Source organism: Rhinolophus ferrumequinum, chromosome 7, assembly GCF_004115265.2.
Source record: "Rhinolophus ferrumequinum isolate MPI-CBG mRhiFer1 chromosome 7, mRhiFer1_v1.p, whole genome shotgun sequence".
In the NCBI taxonomy this organism is placed as follows: domain Eukaryota; kingdom Metazoa; phylum Chordata; class Mammalia; order Chiroptera; family Rhinolophidae; genus Rhinolophus; species Rhinolophus ferrumequinum.
The window spans coordinates 48247457-48268152 of record NC_046290.1 but is presented as its reverse complement, the minus strand read 5'-3'; the positions used below and the strand labels follow the sequence as shown (position 1 = coordinate 48268152).

The following is a 20696-nucleotide window of genomic DNA, read 5'->3' as shown; positions in this document are numbered from 1 at the left end:
TAAGAGAAATCATTATCTCATCATTATCAAGTCTAGGCCAGGTCTATGCTTGCTGATAAATGACCAATTAATTGGTTTGAACTGACTTCATTCATCTTCCAAACATTTAACTAAGCACGTACGAAACCCAAGCCCGGTAAACATAATGGTAAAGCAATACTGAGCCTTAACCTCCAAAGAGTCAATTCAGAGAGAAAATACAATAGCTCTGTGGGAATCTTCTGAACCATTTAACTTTAAGAACCATGGTCCATTGGATTAACTAAAACCCAAGGCTATCGTCTTTTTCTGCAACGGAGAAAATAAACATGTTTTCTCCAGCCCAAGTGGTTTCCTTGTGCCCTGGTAAAGTGTTAAATAAAGTTGGGAAAAGTAGGTGGAAAATCCTTAGGGAGCAGGGGGCTTGATATCTAGGCAGACAAATATCAAGCAGGGGGCTTGATATTCTAGTCTCTGGAATCAATTGAGCCAGGTTCAAATCCTGCCTCTGAGCTTTGTTTACGGTGGCCAAGACATAGAAACAACCAAAATGTCCTTCGATAGATGAATGGATAAAGAAATTGTGGTATATATACACAATGGAATATTATTCGGCAGTAAGAAAAGATGATATAGGAACATTTGTGACAACATGGATGGATCTTGAGAGTATAATGCTAAGCGAAATGAGTCAGACAGAAAAAGCAGAGAACCATATGATTTCACTGATATGTGGTATATAAACCAAAAACAACAAAAGAACGAGACAAACAAATGAGAAACAAGAACTCATAGACACAGACAATAGTTTAGTGGTTACCAGAGGGTAAGGGGGGATAGGGGGTGTGAGATGAAGGTAAGGGGGATCAAATATATGGTGATGGAAGGAGAACTGACTCTGGGTGGTGAACACACAATGGGATTTATAGATGATGTAATGCAGAATTACACACCTGAAATCTATGTAATTTTATGAACAATTGTCACCCCAATAAAATTAAAAAAAAAAAATCCTGCCTCTGTCCCTTCTTAGACATAATTTTTTGGGCAAGGTATTTAACCTCTCTGTGTCTCACGTTCTTCATCTGTAGATTGGGTATTATTTTTTTTACAAAGTTGAGGGGTCTAAGTATTCAAGTCCTAAGACTGGTGCTTAGTACATACTATGTGTTTAATAAGCCTTATTTATCTATCAGAATGCACAGGGCAGAGTCAAGATTTAATGTCCGTGAAGCCAGTTAGCTTCTGTCTTCTGTGTTCCAAATTATACTCGGGGCAACCATCTTATTCTTACAAATGCATGCTACTGGCCATAAGGTCAATATGGGAAAATAAGTAAAAGCCTAAGTCCTATAGGTAATGAGTTAACAATTTAGTCACCAAATACAAAGAGCACATGATATGTATATTCCCTAAAGAGACCTTTCCAAAATGAACCATGCCAATGGAAATATTTTGTGTGTACATGAAGAAAAGATAACCGAAATGACCAGATTTCCCCACACATTGGTTCTGTTCCAAAGGACGATGAGCTTACCTTATCAGCAACATCCACCCTGGCCTTGTGATTAAGCAAGAAATCCACTGCAGATAAGTGATTTGCCCCCACTGCAAAATGCAGGGCTGTGCGATTCATCTGAGGAAACATAATTTGTGTTTTCAGTCATCTGATTGTTATTTAGCCTTTTAAAGATTCCTTTCTTGAATGACCGTAATTTTCTATCAGGTGTTTGTATTTTTATTATTTATCTACTCTTTGCTTTTGCCTTTGAAAGTAGTAAGAATTGTGTCCAGCTTAATCTTGCCTCATCTATTATCACATAGTAACAGAGAATTTGGCAATCCACTGGGAGGATATGCCTCAAGCTGATATCCATTGCATAACCTATCATTGCTTGTAACAATTTAACGGATTTCAATTACAGAGTGAAAGCTGTGTTTTCCCCCATATGCAATCATTAATCACGGTAAGTGTTTTCTGGTTAGAATATATTGATAATGCAGAAGAAAAATTTTCCCAGATATTCAATATATACGGTCTTTCTTCTGTAATTTTTTGGACATAAACTCTACTGAAACAAACAAAATGTTTCTGAAAAGAAGGAAGGGAGGGAGGGAAGAAGTAGAAAGAAACAGACACAGAGAAAGAAGGCTATGAATATCTTTTGCCTCAAAGGAAAGCCACCATGGTGCTTCTGAGATGTTCAGAGACGGTCTAATGTGTTTCAAACAGTAGACGTTTTGTTTGTAAGTAAAACACATGCTATATTTCCCATTTTCTAGACAATGTTTTTGCTTCCAAAGATGGTGCCTGGGCATGGATTTACTATCCTTTATTTCACATAAATAATATATTACAAAAATATGAGAACTGTTTAAATTAAATACCTGATTTCCTTGGTAGCTAAACTGGTGATAAACCAAGTTTGACAAAACATTAGTTATCTTGACATTGTCTGCAACCCAGAGTTATGTTCTAGTATGTCAAATTTGGGCTTATACAACCCCCTACTAACTTTATTTGTAAGTAAAAATGCAAGCCAAAACAACATCCAAGGTAATTCAATAAAACCACTTTTTCATCTCTATCATCACAGATTTTAAGGAACTTGTGGATGAAAAAAAGGGGTTCTGTGGAAAGTAACTTCACAGGGTGATCTGATCATAAATTCCTAAATGGGCAGGTCACAGTGGGTCATCATTCCCCAGGTCTATAACTTCCCTGGTGAAAAGTTTTAAGCCAGCCCTGTCCATTGTTCTTGTACATCTAGGTTAACACACCTTTGAAATACCAGAATACCCCTTGAGGGGGTATTAACCCTCAAGAGGGCACATAACCTTAACTATCCAGTAATCCCATCCCCATATTGCTTTCTCCCAACTTCATGTAATCTTCCTTATGTTCCCTCCTTAATTTCAAATACACAAAAGAAACTGCAAAACTGTTATTCATGGGAGCATTTGACATCTTGCCCCTCAGCGTATGTCATCAGTTTGGCTCAAATAAGCTTACAAAAATTCTCTACAGGTTTAGACAAACTCTACAAGTAACCATCTCAACAATTTGCTGTAAACAGGCCTAAAAGAGATGTCATTAGAAAGAATGATACAGGTCATCAGGAGCTTGCAATAACTTGCCACAGACTGTAAGTTAAAGTGGTTTAGGTTGTACTATCTCTCCAAGTACTTTAATATAAAAATATGGTTTAAAATATCAGAAAGTTATATGTGAAAAATTTTTAAGTGGTTATAAAAATATAATGAAGAAGCTATTTCCTGCTACTTGGAAAAATGATTATTCTTTACTTATTCAACAATTAATCTAGACATTACCTTCAAAGATCCTTGCTTATTTTTTTTCTTTTCTGTCCCTTCCTTCCTTGATTCTTTTTCTTTTTACTTTGTACTGTTTTTGTTCCTAAAATTGTTATGCTGCAAAATTTTGCTATTTTTCCACTCTTCCTAGGACATCTATAGACAATGAATATTATATACATCCATAACACATCACACACACATCACATACACAGACATATAAATTCCCGCATACACATAAACACATACCCCCTCACATACACACATGCACAACTGTTGAACACCCTTCCATGGCATATGATGCATGACTTCAGTTTCTGACCTCACTGACTGGGACAGATCCAGGTTTTATGGAACCTGAGATTTATACTCCGTAGGGAACCCTCTTTAAAGCCAAAGTCAGAGAGCGTAACTGATTATAGTTAAAATTTCTCACTTTTTCAGGTTTTACAAAATCATATTACCATGGGAACACATTGCTAGAACCCTGCAAGTGCCCTAGAAGGGGCCTGTACATACCCCTAACGCTTCTGTTTCATTTAGTGTTAAATCTACTTCTGCCCTCCTCATCTTGAACCACTCCACAATTCATCCTAAGCAACTGACACAGACCCCAACCTGTTCACTTTAATAACCCTGCTTTGAGGGGCTGTCAGGAAATCCACACAAAACCAAATAAGGAATTCCTATTCCGGCAGTGGACTCCTCCCCCAAGCCCCAAGCACTTGAAGAACAAGTAAGAGCCAGGTTTCAGAAAGGACACCACTGCTGAAAATGCAGATGCACTATAATGCAAAAGAAGAAAAATGAAAACCCATACTCTCCTCTAGATTTTAGATTTGGAAGAACGAACCACAAAGGACAACACTGCTGAGAAAACCACCCAGATTGTGTAGCAAAAGATGTTCTGCCTTCTTAGTATGTATGAGGCCAAAGTGATCCACAGGCTAAAATTCAGGACCAAGTCCATGCCCTTCACCGTGACAGCTGTCTTTACTGCACACCCACAGACCTTGCACAGAGCATGCACTTCCCTTCTCATAAGATGAATTAAGACCCCCAGAACCCATTCCAGTGCTTCATTTTCACCGTTAGTGTAAACACTCGGGAATACCAACCAAGGAGATCTCCCACATCTCATTCAGCACAATCATTTTTTATTTTTATTTTAGTTGCCCTGTGTAAACCCAAGATACCCTAACAGCGGTCACTGTCACATTTGCGACTTCTACTCACATTGTTCACAGCATTAATGTTCACCTTCTTCTCAAACAGTTTCTCCATAACGTCCAAATTATTGCTTTTAGCAGCATTCTGGAAGTTTCTCTCACTTGGCAGTACTGAAAGAAAGCAAGCAAGCATGACTGAGGGAATGTAAGGGGGATGAAGAGAAAGCAAACCTCATTGGATAAACCTTTTAAATCTAAACACTTGAAACAACAGCCTTGAGCCTTTCTCATTCTGCCATTCTGGATATGGGAATTTTGCTTCAATATTTTCTAAAGCTTAGTGTTAAGAGTCCACTTTCTCCTCGCTCTACAAGTGTTTTCACACCCTCCAAAATATTCCTAGTCCCAAACAAAGCATTATTCCGGAGGACCACCCTGAAGTCAGCAATGTAGTGTCTGGCTCTAGGAGGTCGGAGGGTGGCCAGGGCCTTCCCAGGGGACCTTGTTTGTAAAATGCTTGTACAAGATTAGACAGAGAGGAGCCCAAATGCTCTATACAGAGATAAAATTGTTGCCTACAGAACCCTGTGCAGATTCCAGACCTGCAAACAAAACCATAAAATGCAGCACATCATATAAACGTACACAAAGACTAAAAGGGATAAACGTGTTTTATTTTCACTTATATGAAAGGAGATAAAAGTAGACTCATACCTACTATAAACATTACATATCATACACATATACATATTCGGATGACAGGTATTATAGAGAAAATTCCAGGATTTATTAAGGGTTTTATTTGGTTGTTATTGTATCTTTATTAAATTTATTGGGTGACATTGGTTAGTAAAATTATGTAGGTTTCAAGTTTGCATTTCTATAATACATCATCTATATATTGCATTGTGTTCACCACCCAGAGTCAGTTCTCCTGTTTGTTACTTTATTTTATTTTAGTTTTGTCATGTAGGGGAGCTGGAGGGCTCACAGGGACAACCTCAACATTGGGGGATAAAGTCAGAATTGGAGTGATGTGAAATCAGCAACAGACCATCTCCAAAAAGAAAGGACCCTCAGAGAGGCGTTGAGATGTGTTGCCACGTATAATAGTTTCCCTTGTATATCCGCCAGACTCTTTAGAACGCCATCAAGTCCAATCAAAGACCAAGAAGTATCTTCATGGGTGATATACACATTCATTATTTCTATCACCTGGATCCCTCTCTTCCTTTCTACCCCTACTCTTGTTACCACTATGTGACTTCAACATCCATGGAGATAATTAATCCAACACCGTGTTCTCTCAGCTCCGAGTCTCTTGCCTCTAACAATCTTTTCCTCCACCTGACCTTAGCCACCCAATTTCAGGGTCATCTTCAAAAATGACACTACCTTTGACATCTTCAAGAATCCTATTCTCTGAATACCACTTCTCATCCAATCTGCTCACCTACTCGAGTTCTCCTAGTCCAGAAATTCTGCAACCTTATCAAGTCCTCCAATCTATTGTTCTCACCATCTTTTCACATTATTCATCCCTTATGTCCTTATTTCCCACCTTAGCCAGTTTAGATCCCGTAGTCCATCTTTGAAATCACTTCATGCAAACACCTTTACCTCCCTCACCACTCTCTTTCCTCATCAGACTAGGTGGTGAGAATACTAATTCTGAAGTTAAGCCCAACTGCTATCTCCTCTATTTTTGCACCTGAACAGCTAAATGGTACTGGAGAAAAACACACAACCATGCTGTGGTAGACACCGCTAGTGTTTATCAGATCTGGTTCTCCTCTCCTATCTGAACGCGTGGGTGAGTATACGTGCCAGCCTAGGTGCAGGTAGGTGAGGTATGTCCAATGGACGGAGAGCAGAAGTGATGGTGTATCACCATGGGGCTGAGTCAGTGAAAAGTCCCTGTGTCACCTGCCAGGTCTCTCTCCCCATCTTCTCAATCCTGGAAGCCATGTGTTTAAATGTAGAGGTGTTACGACTGAATTGTGTCCCCTCAAAATCCATATTTTAAAGTAAGTCCTAACTACTGGTACCTCAAAATGTGATTGTGTTTGGAGGTAGGTTCTTCAAAGAGGTAATTAAATTAAAATGGGGTCATTAGGATGAGCCCTAATCCAATACGACCGGTATCCTTATAAGGGAGGAAATTTGGATATAGACACGACAAGGAGAAGACTATGTGAAGACACAGGGAGAAGAGGGCCATCTACAAACCAAGGAGAGAGGCCTCAGAAGACACCAATCCTGCTGACACCTTAATCTTGGACTTCTAGCTTCAAGAACTGTGAGATAACTTTTTGTTGTTTAAGCCACCCAGTCTGTGTTAGTTTGTCAGGGCGGCGCTAGCAGACTATACAAGTCACGAGATGGCGGTGCCTCCATCAGCATGGTATTGGGAGACAGTTCTCCAGGGGTCGCTGCATTTCTCACACCTTACAAGCAGAAGCACTGACTACCTTTGTCCTGGACTGTCTTTCCAAGGATGTCTGTATAATGAACTGTGTTGGAAGAGAGAGATAATATCTTCCTCTACAGCAAGGGGTAGCTTTGCTTACAAACTGAAACACAGGAGAGTAAGGCATGCTTACTGTCCATTACAAAATATTTGGGTTTCCTAAGTCAAGATTCTTCTGCAACACAACCCACTGCATGTGCAGGTATCACTTCTGTAACACTCGGTGCTTTCTGCATCTCTCTACGGGAACTGGGGCTTGGAGAACACTGACCCTCTGGCTATTGTTACTGTTGTGAGTAATAAAATCCTTTGTATCTCATCCTGAGGTGTCTTCTGCCAGCATCTATGATACCACAGGAGGCTAACTTGTTAGATTGCAAGTAGAGTAAAATCTCAGCCCCTTTATAGTTCTTGACATGTAGGTTCCTGAGAGACTAGGTAGAGCAGAGACCCTCACCTATACATGTCAGATATGATCAAAAAGTAGGTCTTTACTATATTCAGTCACTCAGATTTAGGGGTTATTTGTTGCTGCAGGAAAAGCTAGTCTATCCTGACTGATACACATACTAACATGCTACACATAAATAACATACTCCTAAATTCTTACCCACTAATCACAAGTAGGATCTCAGCAAATAAATCCTACTACATTTCCCTAGTCTTCCATTCTCTAAAACTTCATGACTGTCTTTCTCTTCAAATATCCTAATCTACTAATTTACCTCTGTGTCCACCGTTACCATCATCTAATTCTCATTTTATAACACTGCACAGAGAAAGTACAGGCAATCAGATAGGAATTCCCACATCTTCCCACCACTTATCTACATTTATACCTACACACTCTGCTTTTATTACTGCTATAATCAATGAAGCATCCATCCATCCCTCTGCCTACCCAAGGCCATCCCCTGCACTCGAGGTCTGGATCCCATCCCTTCTCATCTTTTCAATTATTTCATATATCAGTTTCCTAGAAATTATCTCCTTTTCTCCTTTGCATCATTAAATTATTCATTCTAAAATATACAGAGGTGCTATACCTCCAGTTTAAAAAAAAAAAAAATTCTCCCTTAACTTCACATTCCTTTCCCACTGCGATTCCATTTCTCAACCTCCTGTTATCCCCAAATTTATATGTTCTATAATTGCTGTCCCCACTTCTTCATCTCACAGTCTCATCCCAATCTATACTAATCAGACCTTGTTCCCATCACTCCACTGAAAATTGCTCTTTTCAAGGTCATGATCAAGATTTGCCAAAATCCAGTCATCACTTCTCTGTCACGTGCAGATGTGACACAGAGGACCACACTCTCCATGTAACGTGTTCTTCCCCAGGTTTCTGTTAGACCACCTGTTGCTTCCCAGTCTCTTTTACTGGCTCCTCTCCTCTGCTTGATCTCCAAATGTTTAAGTACCTCAGGATTTTTATAAAATCAATAACCTGACGGAGTAGGTATTATCACCCCCATTTTACAGATAAGAAAACTGAGACTTAAAAAAGTCAAACCACTTACTCATGTCTTAAAGATAATAAATGATAGAATTGTCCCAGATGGCCAGAATCCAAACCCCAAGCTTTCAATCACTGCAGATGTCCAGGGAGTCAGCAGCAGAGTGGACTGCTGAAGTGGTGGCCCAAACTGCCACACTGTCATATGCTCTAGCTAATGCATTCTGTCAGTTAAGCTAGACTTGTCTCAGTCCCTTTCCTGACCCCAGCTTCTTGCCCCTATGTATTAATCCAATGGGAAGAAGTTCTAGTTCCAGATCCTTGTCTCTCTTTGGTACATCCTAGGACAAATCAAGACCTTTCTGGGCATAGAAGGGAACTTCCTCAACCTGATAAAGGGCATCTACAAAAAACTGAGCAGCTAACATTATACTTATGCATTAAAGTCTGAACACTTTCTTTGCTCCTAAGAGATGTCTACTCTTACTCCTCTTTTTAAACATTGTGCTGAAAGTCCTAGCCAGTGCAATAAAGCAGTAAAAGTAAATAAGAAGGCATGTAGATTGGCAAGATATCAAATTGTCTCCAGTCTCGTTGTAGACAACTTGATTGTCTCCATAAAAAATGCAAGGGAATGTACAAAATAATTCTAGAATGAATAAGTGAATTTAGCAAGGTTGAATTTAGCAAAGTCAACACATAAAAATCAATCACAATTTCTATAAATTGTCGATCAACAAATGGAAGCCAAAATGTGAAAACAACAATTTACAATAGATGTTTAAAAAAAATTTTAAGTATAAGCCCAACAAAACATGTACAGTTTCTTTATACCAAAAAGATACTAAATGCTGATGAAAGAAATCAAAGAATATCTAAATGAAAAATATATTATGTCCATGGATTGGAAAACTTAACAAAGTAAAAATGTCAGTTCTCCCCACATTGATCTACAGATTTAAGACAATTCAATCAAATGCCACATGGATATTTTGTAGCTATAGACAAGTTAATTCTAAAATATATTTGGAGAGGCAAAGGAACTAGAATAACCAAAACAAATATGAAAATGAAGAATAAAGTTGGAGTCATCACACTGCTTAATTTTATTATAAATCTAGAATTATCAATACAACATGGTGTTGACAAAGAGATACATAGATTAATGGAATAAAGTATATAGTGTAGAAATAAACCCTCACAAATATGGCCTATTGATTTTTGACAAAGTTTTGAAGGACTTAACAATGGAGAAAGGATAACATTTCAATAAATGGTATCTGAACAATTGGATATCCAAATTAAAAAATCATGAAGCTTGAGGTAAACTTCATGTGTCATGCAAAAATTAACTCAAAATGGATCATAGACATAAATGTAAAACAAAACTATAAGACTTTTGGAAGAAAACACAGGCGAAAAATTTCATCATCTGGGGCCAGGCAAAGAGTTCTTACCCATGACACCAACAGCCTGACTGATGGTAAAAGAAAACAACGATAAACTGGACTTCATCAAAAGTTAAAACTTTGCTCTGTGAAAAGCACTATTAAGAGAATAAAAATACAAGTTACAGACTGGAGAAAGACATTTGCAAATCACATAAAAGCCTTCAAAGGACCAAAGAGGGACATTCTCGACTTCTGAAGACTCTTCAACAGCGTGCCTCAGTTTATGCTATAAATTATTCCCCAGGCATAGATAATCCGTTCCACGCTTTAAAAAACTTAACTACAGAAAGATTAAGTGACTGTTTCATAGTCACACAATACATCCCTGCATGAGTCAGGACGTAGGAGATAACATATAAAACTCTTTCCTTGTTTGCAAAAGGGCTTAATCATTTCTACTAATATAATCCTCCTCCTTAAATTGGAAGAGTAACACTTTCCTTCCACCCACAGTAAAGGTTTAACCTCAAATAAAACAACCTGAGAAATGTGAACCAACACTTGGGTGGATCCCCAAGCTGAGCAGCAGCCCACAGGGGGTGCAGTGGTGACGGTGGCCTCGGGGGCCGCGGAGCCGGGTCCTCGCGACAGCGTCCTTCCCTCCACGTTCCCTCAGAAGGCGCTGCACCGGCGCTTCCGGAACGAATCCCCTCGGCCTAGTCCGCCCCGCCGCCCACCCCGCACCACCCCCGCCTGATTTTTCCACCTCGTCCCCGGTACTCACGGAGCTCGTGTCCGGCCGCCGCCTCCTCCTCCCTTGGCCCCTCCCGCCTCGGGATCCCTGACAGGCCCTTGCAGGGCCTGCCCGCCGCGGCCCTCACATCTTCCCGAAGCCCCTCGGCGGCCGCGGCCGCCCGGAGCAGCCGCCCTCTCACCGCCGCCCTGAGGCCCGGGGTGCGCCCAGCCCGGTCCATGTCCGCGCCCGCGGGCTCAGACTTGGGATGCGCGGTGGAGGCGGGCAAGTGCGCCCGTCGGGAGCAGGTCGAGCCCGCTCCGTGTCCCGGCGATTGTCCGGGCAGCTTGCCCCGGCTCGGCCGGCCTGGGAGGCCCGCCTTCAGGTGTGGCGGGCGCGGCGATGTCGTTTGGGTTTACCTCAAGTAAAACCTGAGGAAACTCCCAGCTCGTACTTCAGCAAGTCTTCGTACAATTTTGAGAACTGTCGAGGTTGGATTTGTAACCAACACTATTGGAACTTCAATATTAAATCATTTCTACACGGGCTTCCAGAATTTTCTTTTGAATCAAGACTCTCAATTTCTTCTCTGAAGGTGTAAACATTGGCATCCCATTTTAACGCAGTGGTAATTTATTGGACTCCTCATAAAGAATTGAAATACACTCATCTATGCTGGGCAATCATTTGCCTAGTTAGAATTCTAATAATATGGAAGAAACGTAGGGTATTGAAGGACAACCATGATCTCTGTCCTGAATCCCTAGCACCTAAGGATAGTGTGTTTAATGGATTACAACAAAACAAAATAAAATAAAACCATGATACATCTTGCACCTGCTGATGGTTTCACAGGTCAAATTGGAAGTTTAGCGTATTCTAGGAGTGAAAAAAAATAATCGAGCCCTCATAACAAAACTAGGTTTGACCCCAGAACTCACCCACCGTTTTTGTATATGTAGACACCGAGAGAGAGAGAGAGAGAGAGAGAGAGAGAGAGAGAGAGAGAGAGAGAGAGAGAGAGAGAGAGAGAGAGAGAAGAGTGATACAAGGGAAGTGTTATCTACAAAAATTCACTCAATGGTTTAGAGAAGGGAAAGCAAGGCATAAAAAGTGAGAAATGAGTTGGAAGACCAGAGATCAGGCACCTTAATAAGGACTTGACAAAAGGTATGGAAAGATGTTTTCAAGATGTTGTACAACGGTAGACAGAATTCAATAATAGATGTGGATCTGATAGAGACTGTGTATATGTGTGTGTATTTCTACACATATATAATGTATGTATATCCATGGAGATGTATGTACATATGAGTTTGAAATCATACCTCAAGAGATTACAGTTAGAAGGTGTGGGGACAGAGCCAGGAGTGCAGTTTCCAGGCTCTTGGTCTCACGTGGAAAGGTGCTGGCTTGGGTAGTAAATAGCCATCAACTGTGATCCAATGGCCGTCACCTGTGGCTAGTTGGCCGTCAGCTGTAACCAGTGAGCCATTGGCCATTAATATAACTGCCGTGGCTACACTAGCAGCGAATGGTGGCTGGCAAGGGCAGATTGCGGATGGCGGATTGCAGCCTGCAAATGGGGTTGGTTGGTTGGCAGAGAAGCAGAAGTCTGCGGGTTGCAGATCGTGTGGCTCCTGCTTCCTGTGTCTCTAACCCAGCCACCAGCGAGAATATAGTGGTATGACTCCCCTACCTATGGCTCCGTGGGTGTTCCTTTTTGGCCTCACCATATCCTGCGTTCTTATGCGGGGAGCGGGAGCAGAGACCACGCATGAACACCCTGCATGACAGAAGGTAAGTGTGGGGACAGAGCCCCAAAAAGCAGTTTCCAGGCTCTCGGCCTCACATAGAAAGGTGCTGGCTCACGTAGTAAATGGCCGTCGACTGTGATCAAATGGCCATCGGCTGTGGCTAGTTGGCTGTCAGCTGTAACCAGTGAGCCATTGGGCACTAATATAACTGCCGTGGCTACGCTAGCAGAAAATGGGGGCTTAGCAAGGAGATGGTGGCTGAGCCTGCAAGCGGCGCAGTGAGGGTTGAGAATTGTGTGGCTCCTGTTTCCTGTTTCTCCAGCCCAGCCGCCAGTGAGAGTACAGTGGTATGACTCCCCTACCTATGGCTCCGTGGGTGTTCCTTTTTGGCCTCACCATGTCCTGCGTTCTTGTGTGGGAGTGGGAGCTGAGACACCCCAGGCCGCCCCGCATGACAGTAAGGGTTAACACTATTTGCCTCTGAATTATCTTGTTTCCCTGAGCCTTCTGTAGATAGCAACAATCAGATAACAAGACGGTCATAAATTAACTTACACTTTTAAGGGGAATAGTTCAATGTTATGGTTTGCTTAGTAAATGGAATCATGTTTCCAATTTTCACCATAATATCATTTGAGTTTTTCTTGAACAACTTTAATCCAATTATGTATTACAAAGCAAAAATGATTATCCCTTAATTATACAACAAAAGAACAATTTTTGCTCCAGGGAAGTAAACACCACCTCTCTGAGAAGTTCACTAAAATCCTACCAGGTGTGTTCAAACATATTACTGCTGTTCAAAACGGAACATTACTTTAAAAAAAATAAAAATCAGTACCAGATACTAGGTATGTTTTTGAAAATGGAATTATTTCCTCAAAAAGCACTTTTTAGCTCTAGGTTAATTATCACATTTTGAGACTTCTTCCAAATATTTCCAAGCCACCCCAAGAGAACAAATAATAACACATTTATAAAGCAAGTCATTATCCAATACAGGGAAAGAAATGCAATTCCCTCTTTCTGGAATGCCCATTCTTCAGGGCTCAGCTTGAGTGCAGCCACATACATTCAGCCTGTCTTACCAGTAAATATAGTAAGATAATAATAGACACCACTCTTTGGGAACATATTATTTATTCATTTGAGTCAACAAATGATTGTTAACACCTACTAAGCGCCAGGCCATGTATTTCACACTTGGAATTCAAAGCCCAGGATCTCTAGCAGTCTACAATCTAGTAGGTATAGACCACATCAAAGCCACAGCAAAAAATATTTCAAGGTCTACATAGAGAAAGAAGAGCACAAAGGAGTAACTGATTAGTTTTTCCTAGGGGCAGTTATTCATGAAGGTGCCCTTGGACTAAGCTGAAAAATGAGTAGTTGCGCATAGTGTGAGAGGGCAAAGGAGCATAAAGGAAGCACACTCTGGGCAGTGGGGGCAACAGAGCATGACACCAGCAAGGTGAAATAGCTTGGTTTATTCAGGAAACTACAGTCTATGCACTGTGATTTGATTGGCCTTGAATGCCAAGCGCAATATTTGGTGTGCACCATGGATAAGTGGTATGCGGTAGCTTTGTACTGGCTTGTAAGAGCTGATTGCTAAATTTTCAAGAATTTTGTGAGAATTGGTTGACATCATGTTCACAGCTTGAAATCTGTCACGGTATTTACACCATAGAAATCATCATACATTGAAAATCAGCTCCCCTTTTCTCTTCCCCCACTGATCCTGGAGATAGTTGAGAGCTTTTGAAATCTTTTTTGTTTTGTTTTTAACATGAGTGATGTTATAAAAGCACTGTTCATGGCTAATCTGCAAAAAATGCACAAAACAATTTAGAGAGGGAAAGCTGAGAAATTAGTTGGAAGGTCAGAGTTTAGGCAACTGATAAGTACTGACAAAATGAATGGAAAGAAATGTTTTCAAGAGGCCTTACAAGGCTAGGCAGAATTCAATAATAGATACGGGATTGGCAGAGGCAGAGGTGGAAATGAGAGGGAAAAAGTACAGTAGTCCTCCCTTATCCACGGTTTCACTTTCCTTTGTTTCAGTTACCCGTGGTCAACCGTGGTCTGAAAACATCTTAGTCATTCACCTCACTTCATCTTATCACGTAGACATTGTATTGTCTCACATCATCACAAGGAGGGTGAGTACAGTACAATATTTTGAGAGACCACATTCACATAACTTTTATTATAGTACATTGTTATAATTGTTCTGTTATTATCTGTTGTTGTGCCTAATTTGTAAATTAAACTTTATCATAGATATGTATGTATAGAAAAAAACATAGTATATATAGGGTTCAGTACTCTCCAGTTTCAGGTATCCACTGGGGGTCTTGGAATATATTCCCCATGGATAAGGGGGGACAACTGTAATGGTAAATACATATCTAAATGAGGGCAGTAAAAGTATTTCCCATTAGGGAATGTCTATTTATTTAAGATGGTTGCAAGTGAAAGGCAAGAGGGAATTAGCAACTAATTTATTGCCTACATTTTCTCACCAGAGTTCCTTTTGGAAATCTGTGATACGGCTTCCATTACCCATGTTAATGCTGAAACTTTATAGTCTTGGTCACTTCTTTAGTGGAGTAATTGATTACATAGATATCACAATTCCTACACTAACTTTAAAATTAAGGCATTTCTGACGGACTAAATTGAAATTATAAATACTTCTTATAATGATGCTTTTGCTATCATCATGAGATTGAGGTAAGATGTACAGCCCTGTATTACAGGAACAATGTAAAGATTGATAAGAGATTTTTCCATTTCATTGAAGAGAGGATTACACACATACTAACAATTAGGCCTACTTATGTCACATGGGGTATCTATCATACACTAATGATACATTCCAAATGGACTGGCCATCCTCCATATCTGAAATTCCCTAAACATTTTATAGATACAAAATTTCTCTGCAAAGCATTTTAGAAATGAGGCATAAAAAAGTTAGCTGAAGTCATCTTTATCTTTTTTATACTTTTTTCAAACACCCTTGACATTCCCTTTGTAAATGTGCAGCGAGGGTTGACTCAGCAGGCTCAGATTGCTCAAGCCCTGCACATTCCTTAGAAAGGCCTGTCATCAGGACTGGCTCCCTGGAGATAACCATTGAGCCCTTGGAAGATCCTGCCTGATAGTGTTGTAGTATGCTGTGGCCTTGGGCCACACCGTATTAATTTGACAGAGATAGTTTTATACTAACAATGTGACTTATGGCGAATGTTCATTTTTGTATACTGGAGGCCCAGAGTTATGAGGTATTATTTAGATCTCTCATAGGTTGGAGACTGAGTGGTTAAGGTCTGTCACACGGACACTACATGCCTGTGACTGACCCCGTAAAAACCCTGGACTCCAAGGGCTGGGTGAGCTTCCTTACTTTACATGTGTTGTGCCTGGTCTCTCCTGGACTTTGCCATTTGCCTTTTCCATTTGCTGATTTTAATCTGTATCCTTTCACTATAACAAACTGTAACCATGAGTATAACAGCTTTGTTGAGTTCTGCAAGTCCTTCTAACAACTCATTAGGCCTGAGGGAAGTCTTGGGGACTCCTGGCACAGTAAGGTAGAGATAAATTCTATTTCTTTCTCTATGGATAACCAATCATGCAAGCACTGTTTATGTAATAGTCAGTACTTTTTCTACTGAGTTGACTAAAATGTCCAAACCCATGCCAGTACCACTCTATTAATTACTGTAGCTTTGTAATAAATCTCGATATGTATTAGGGCCTGTCCTTCTATCTTCTTATTGTTGGGCCTTTGCTCTTCCATATAAAATTTAAGATCCATTTAACTTCCAAGAAAAACCATAAGGGATTTTATTTTGATTTTTACTGAATAGAATAATTTGAGAATAGTTTTGTTTTTCCTAATCACAAAGTGTTACTCTTTTCACTTACTCAGATGTACCATATATCTTTCAGTAATATTTTGTAGTTCCCAAGTTTTTGCACATTTTTTTGATAGATTTCCTTCCTCCTCTTTAGGTACGTTATAGATTGTTGTCGTGAGATTATTTTTTTTTATTATTTTCTAATTGGTTATTACTGTAGTATTGGAATGCTGATTTTATATATTGATCTTGTAGCTATATCCTTGTTGAACTCATTAAATGTAGATTTTTAAAAAAATGTACAAACACACCATCTGACAAAGCTTTATTTTTGTTTCCAGTTTTCAATCATTTAACTGCTGAATTAAATAATAGAGGGTACCCTTATTGCCTAAGGAATGCTTCTAGAATTTCACCATTGTGATAATTTATGTAATTTAATTTATTTTTTTTTAATGGGAACATTGTGTACTTCCAGGACTTTTTTCCAAGTCAAGTTGTTGTCCTTTCAATCTTGGTTGTGGAGGGTGCCGTTCAGCTTCAAGTTGTTGTCCTTTCAGTCTTAGTTTGTGGAGGACGCAGCTCAGCTCCAGGTCCAGTTGCTGTTGCTAGTTGCAGGTGGCGCAGCCCACCATCCCTTGCGGGAGTCGAACCGGCAACCTTGTGGTTGAGAGGACGTGCTCCAACCAACTGAGCCATTCAGGAGCTCAGCTCAGGGTGCCATGTTCAATCTTAGTTGCAGGGGGCACTGCCCAACATCCCTTGCGGAACTCCAGGAATTGAACTGGCAACCTGGTGGTTGAGAGCCCATGCTCCAACCAACTGAGCCATCCAGGAGGCAGCTCAGCTCAAGGTGCCATGTTCAATCTTAATTGCAGGGTGCGGAGCCTACCATTCCTTGTGGGACTCAAGGAATTGAACTAGCAACCTTGTGTTTGAGAGCCCACTGGCCCATGTTGGAATCGAACCGGCAGCCTTTGGAGTTAGGAGCATGGAGCTCTAACCGCCTGAGCCACTGGGTCGGCCAATTTATGTAATTTTTCAATAGGCATTTCTTATGGGTGAGGCAAAATTTTACTAAAAGAACCTGATTTTATTTGGGGGTAGCAACATGCCCAGTTAAAAACTACATTAACAGGTTCCCTATAAGGAAGCCATGACAGAGTCTGGCCAATGAGATGAAAGTAGAAATTGTTACCTCAGACTTCCAGGAAAGCTCCTTTAAGTGGGACAGATTTGTGGCCTTTTTATCCCTTTCACTTCCTTGTCTTCCTATCTGGAACTCACACGTAAGGCTGGATATGGAAAAGCCCATCTGTGGCCATAAATTGACCATGTGAAGCCAAGAAAATCAGTGACATTGAGCCCATCCTTGAACCACCAAACCAATGCTAACCAATGAAATTAAACAGAAAACTAGAACTGATTTTTTTTTTTTTTAAGACTGATTTGGGTCTTTGTAACTCACAGCTGAAGTGAAATTCTGAACTGATACAGAAAGTAAGGTGCTGCGAATCACAAAAACTACTATACAGAACTGGCATAGTGTTGAAGGGAGGGCTTTGGGGAGTGGGGACACAAATATCACAGGCTGGAAAGCTGGTGACTTATTTGGCAGTGACAAAATATTTGGTCAAATTGTCAAATGCTGTCCTTGCAAAGCAGACCAAATGTTGACTGAGGCTGCAGCATTAGGAAAATGTTGGGAGAAAAACTTAAAATGTTGGCATAGGATGGCTTTTTCTTGCTGTTTTCAACTAGGTCTTACAAGAGAGAAACGTACTTGTTTCTCTAGTGAAACTAGCAGCCTGCAGAGGAAGGAAAACTTCATCTTGCTAAGGAAAGCAGTTTGTCCTTTTTTTTTTTTTTTAGTTTTTATTGTGATATAGGTTACATATGAACAAAAGTGTATAAAATATACATGTACAGTTTGAAGAGTATTTTTAAAGTGAACATCCATGCAATCACAACCCAAGATAAGACATAGAACATGGCCAGCATCCAGAAGCTCCACGTGCCATTCCCCAATCATGTTCCCCTACCTTTCCACAGAGGAAATCATTATTCTAACTATTGACAATAACATAGTTACTTTTCTTTATCATTTGATCTTATATGGATATATCCTTAAAACAATATAGCCCCGCTTTAACTGTTTTGAACTTTATATAAATGGAATCATATTGATGGCATCCTTGGTGACAGTGTTCATTCACATTCTGTTTAGCTATTTCCTTCATTTTCACCACTGTGTAGAATTCTATTATTTGAATACACAATGGTAAAATTTAACCATTCCACCATTGCTAAATATTTGGTTCATTTCCAATTTTTGGCTATTACAGTGTGGAACATTCTCATTCGTGCTTCTTAACTATTGAACATGTTCAATAGTTTTCCCAAAGGCATTGTATTAGTTAGGGTTCTGGCAGGAAAAAATTCTGTAACTAGAGATGAGTTTAAGAAAGGAACCATTTGCACAGGTGAGGACAGGGTGTGGGGAAGCACAAACGCTAGTGGAGCAGGGCTAACAAGAACGAGGCTCTGTTGCCACCCGTAGGCGGAGGAGCGGAGGGAAGGAAAGGATTACCAGAACTTGGAGAGAGCCGAGAATGCAGTATGAAACTGGCTAGCTACAAGAGTTGTGACCTTTGATCAAGGGACCTAACCAGCACGTGATGATGCTACAATAAGGTACATGAAGGAATAAATACCCAACTTCATCTTCTTTCTTCCCTCCCTCTAATCTCCTGTGGTGGCTCTGCCATTGCAGTGGCACCTTGCTAACATGAAGCAGGGTACTGAAGGGCTGCTGATCGGGAGGAAATATGGAAAACCACCAACTAAGGTGTATATTTAGAGATACAATTGCTGGGTTGCTGAGTGTGCATATCTTCAAACTTACTAAAGAAGGGCAAACTATTTTCCAAAGTGATTGTTTCAAAGTAAGAGTCCACGTCGTTCCACTGCCTCTCCAGAACTTAATATCATCAGACACTTTCATTTTCATGAATCCGTTAGAGATGTAATGATACCTCTGTGGTTTTGCTTTTCATTTTCTAGTACGAAAATGACTGAGAATGTTTTCATGTTTCTTGGCCATTTGGATTTCTTTTTATGTGAAGTGCCATTTAAAGTCTTTTGTCCAAACTTCTATTGGTTGTCTCTTTCTTACTGATTCATTGGAGTCCACATATATTTTGGATTATGTACTCTGGATACTAGATTTTTTCCCCAGGTATTTGTGTTACAAATATATTCATCCTGGTGGTTTCTTATATCTGACCCTCTGGTAACATTATAGGTGCTTATTCTTGTAGTTTTGTTGTATTTTCTAACAATGCTCCAAAGCAAAATGATAATAAAAAGAAAATAAGTTGGGTGTATTAGACAAAACAGTAAGAGAAGAATGTGGAGAGAATGCTTGGCAAAGAAAATAAAAGTGAAAGCACCAGAGGTAGGAAAAGAAAGGAAAAGGAAGGAAACCATTTCTATTGACTAAAAGGTCAACTAAATATTTTGAATTTTATTTTAAATTATTATTAAATATGACTAAATGATAACATTAATTAATCATCTAAATGAAAATAATTTAGTATTTACTCTAATGTTGAAAACACAAAAACAAAAATACAAACACAAAAACACAAAATACAAAATAAACACAAAATAAACTTGAGGCAAGATACAAAAAATTAAATATGGTGCTATCAGCTTTTCAATATATAAATCAGTTTTTCATTGAACTTAACTTTGTACAGAATTTACATATGTAAATCACACAATCAAGAACCATAGCACAACACTGTTTTCACCTTAGTACATAATAATATCAGGCATGAGATTGGCATGCTATAAACATTAAGCCTAATTTTAAACCATCTAGTAATTTAAAATCAAGTTACCACTTTGGCCAAGGCTGTGCAAGATCCTAACGTAAGCCATTCCTAAAATAGAATTTCCATGTACATTTATATGAGCTATAAATATGAAAAGTAGGTATGTAAATATTAAAATCATTATGTTGAAACCTGAAACTAATATAATGTTATATGTCAATTATACCTCAATTTAAAAAAAAAGTAGGAAAAGAGAAAACAAACATAGAAGAGAACAAACGTCGGGTTCTTTAAGCAGTCATAAAATGGCTTCCATTTTCATGTTTCAATTAAATAATTATTTCTAATAAAAACTCATTGATAGCAGAAAATTATCTGGAGGAACTACTTAAGCTAACTACTTACTGTTAAGCTGTCTTCTTTGAATATTAATAAAAACATGATAGAAATAACTACGATAAATGAGCTATTTTAATATGCATTAATCTTTTGAATTGCACATTTTTCTCTAGAAGGTTATATAAAAATAAAGTGAGTGTACAATTTATCCTTGTTTATAGATTTGTGTACAGTACAAACATAATTGCCAGAAATGAAATACTACCACTTAAAAGTCCTAGATAAGAAATAATTACCTTGATCTTAGACTAAAAAATTTTTAAAGTGAACCAAGTGCCTATTCCATAAAAGGAATTTTAATTAAAAAAATCAAATA

At 39.4% G+C, this 20696-nt stretch overlaps 1 protein-coding gene across 3 annotated transcripts in view; it reads right to left on the bottom strand.

Moving 5' to 3' along the window:
* Positions 1-10881, bottom strand: part of LOC117025175 (ankyrin repeat and death domain-containing protein 1B-like) — a 76442-nt gene extending 65561 nt beyond the window's left edge. For all 3 annotated transcript variants that reach the window (XR_004423560.1, XM_033110965.1, XM_033110966.1), the window contains exons 1-3: positions 10568-10881; positions 4531-4634; positions 1517-1615 (exon numbers count right to left, since the gene is read on the bottom strand). Coding sequence is in view for 2 of the 3 variants with exons in the window: in XM_033110965.1 (XP_032966856.1) it covers positions 1517-1615; positions 4531-4634; positions 10568-10757 (393 nt within the window). In the remaining variant the exon portion in view is untranslated. The remainder of the gene's footprint in view (positions 1-1516; positions 1616-4530; positions 4635-10567) is intronic.
* Between the last annotated feature and the right edge of the window lie 9815 nt (positions 10882-20696).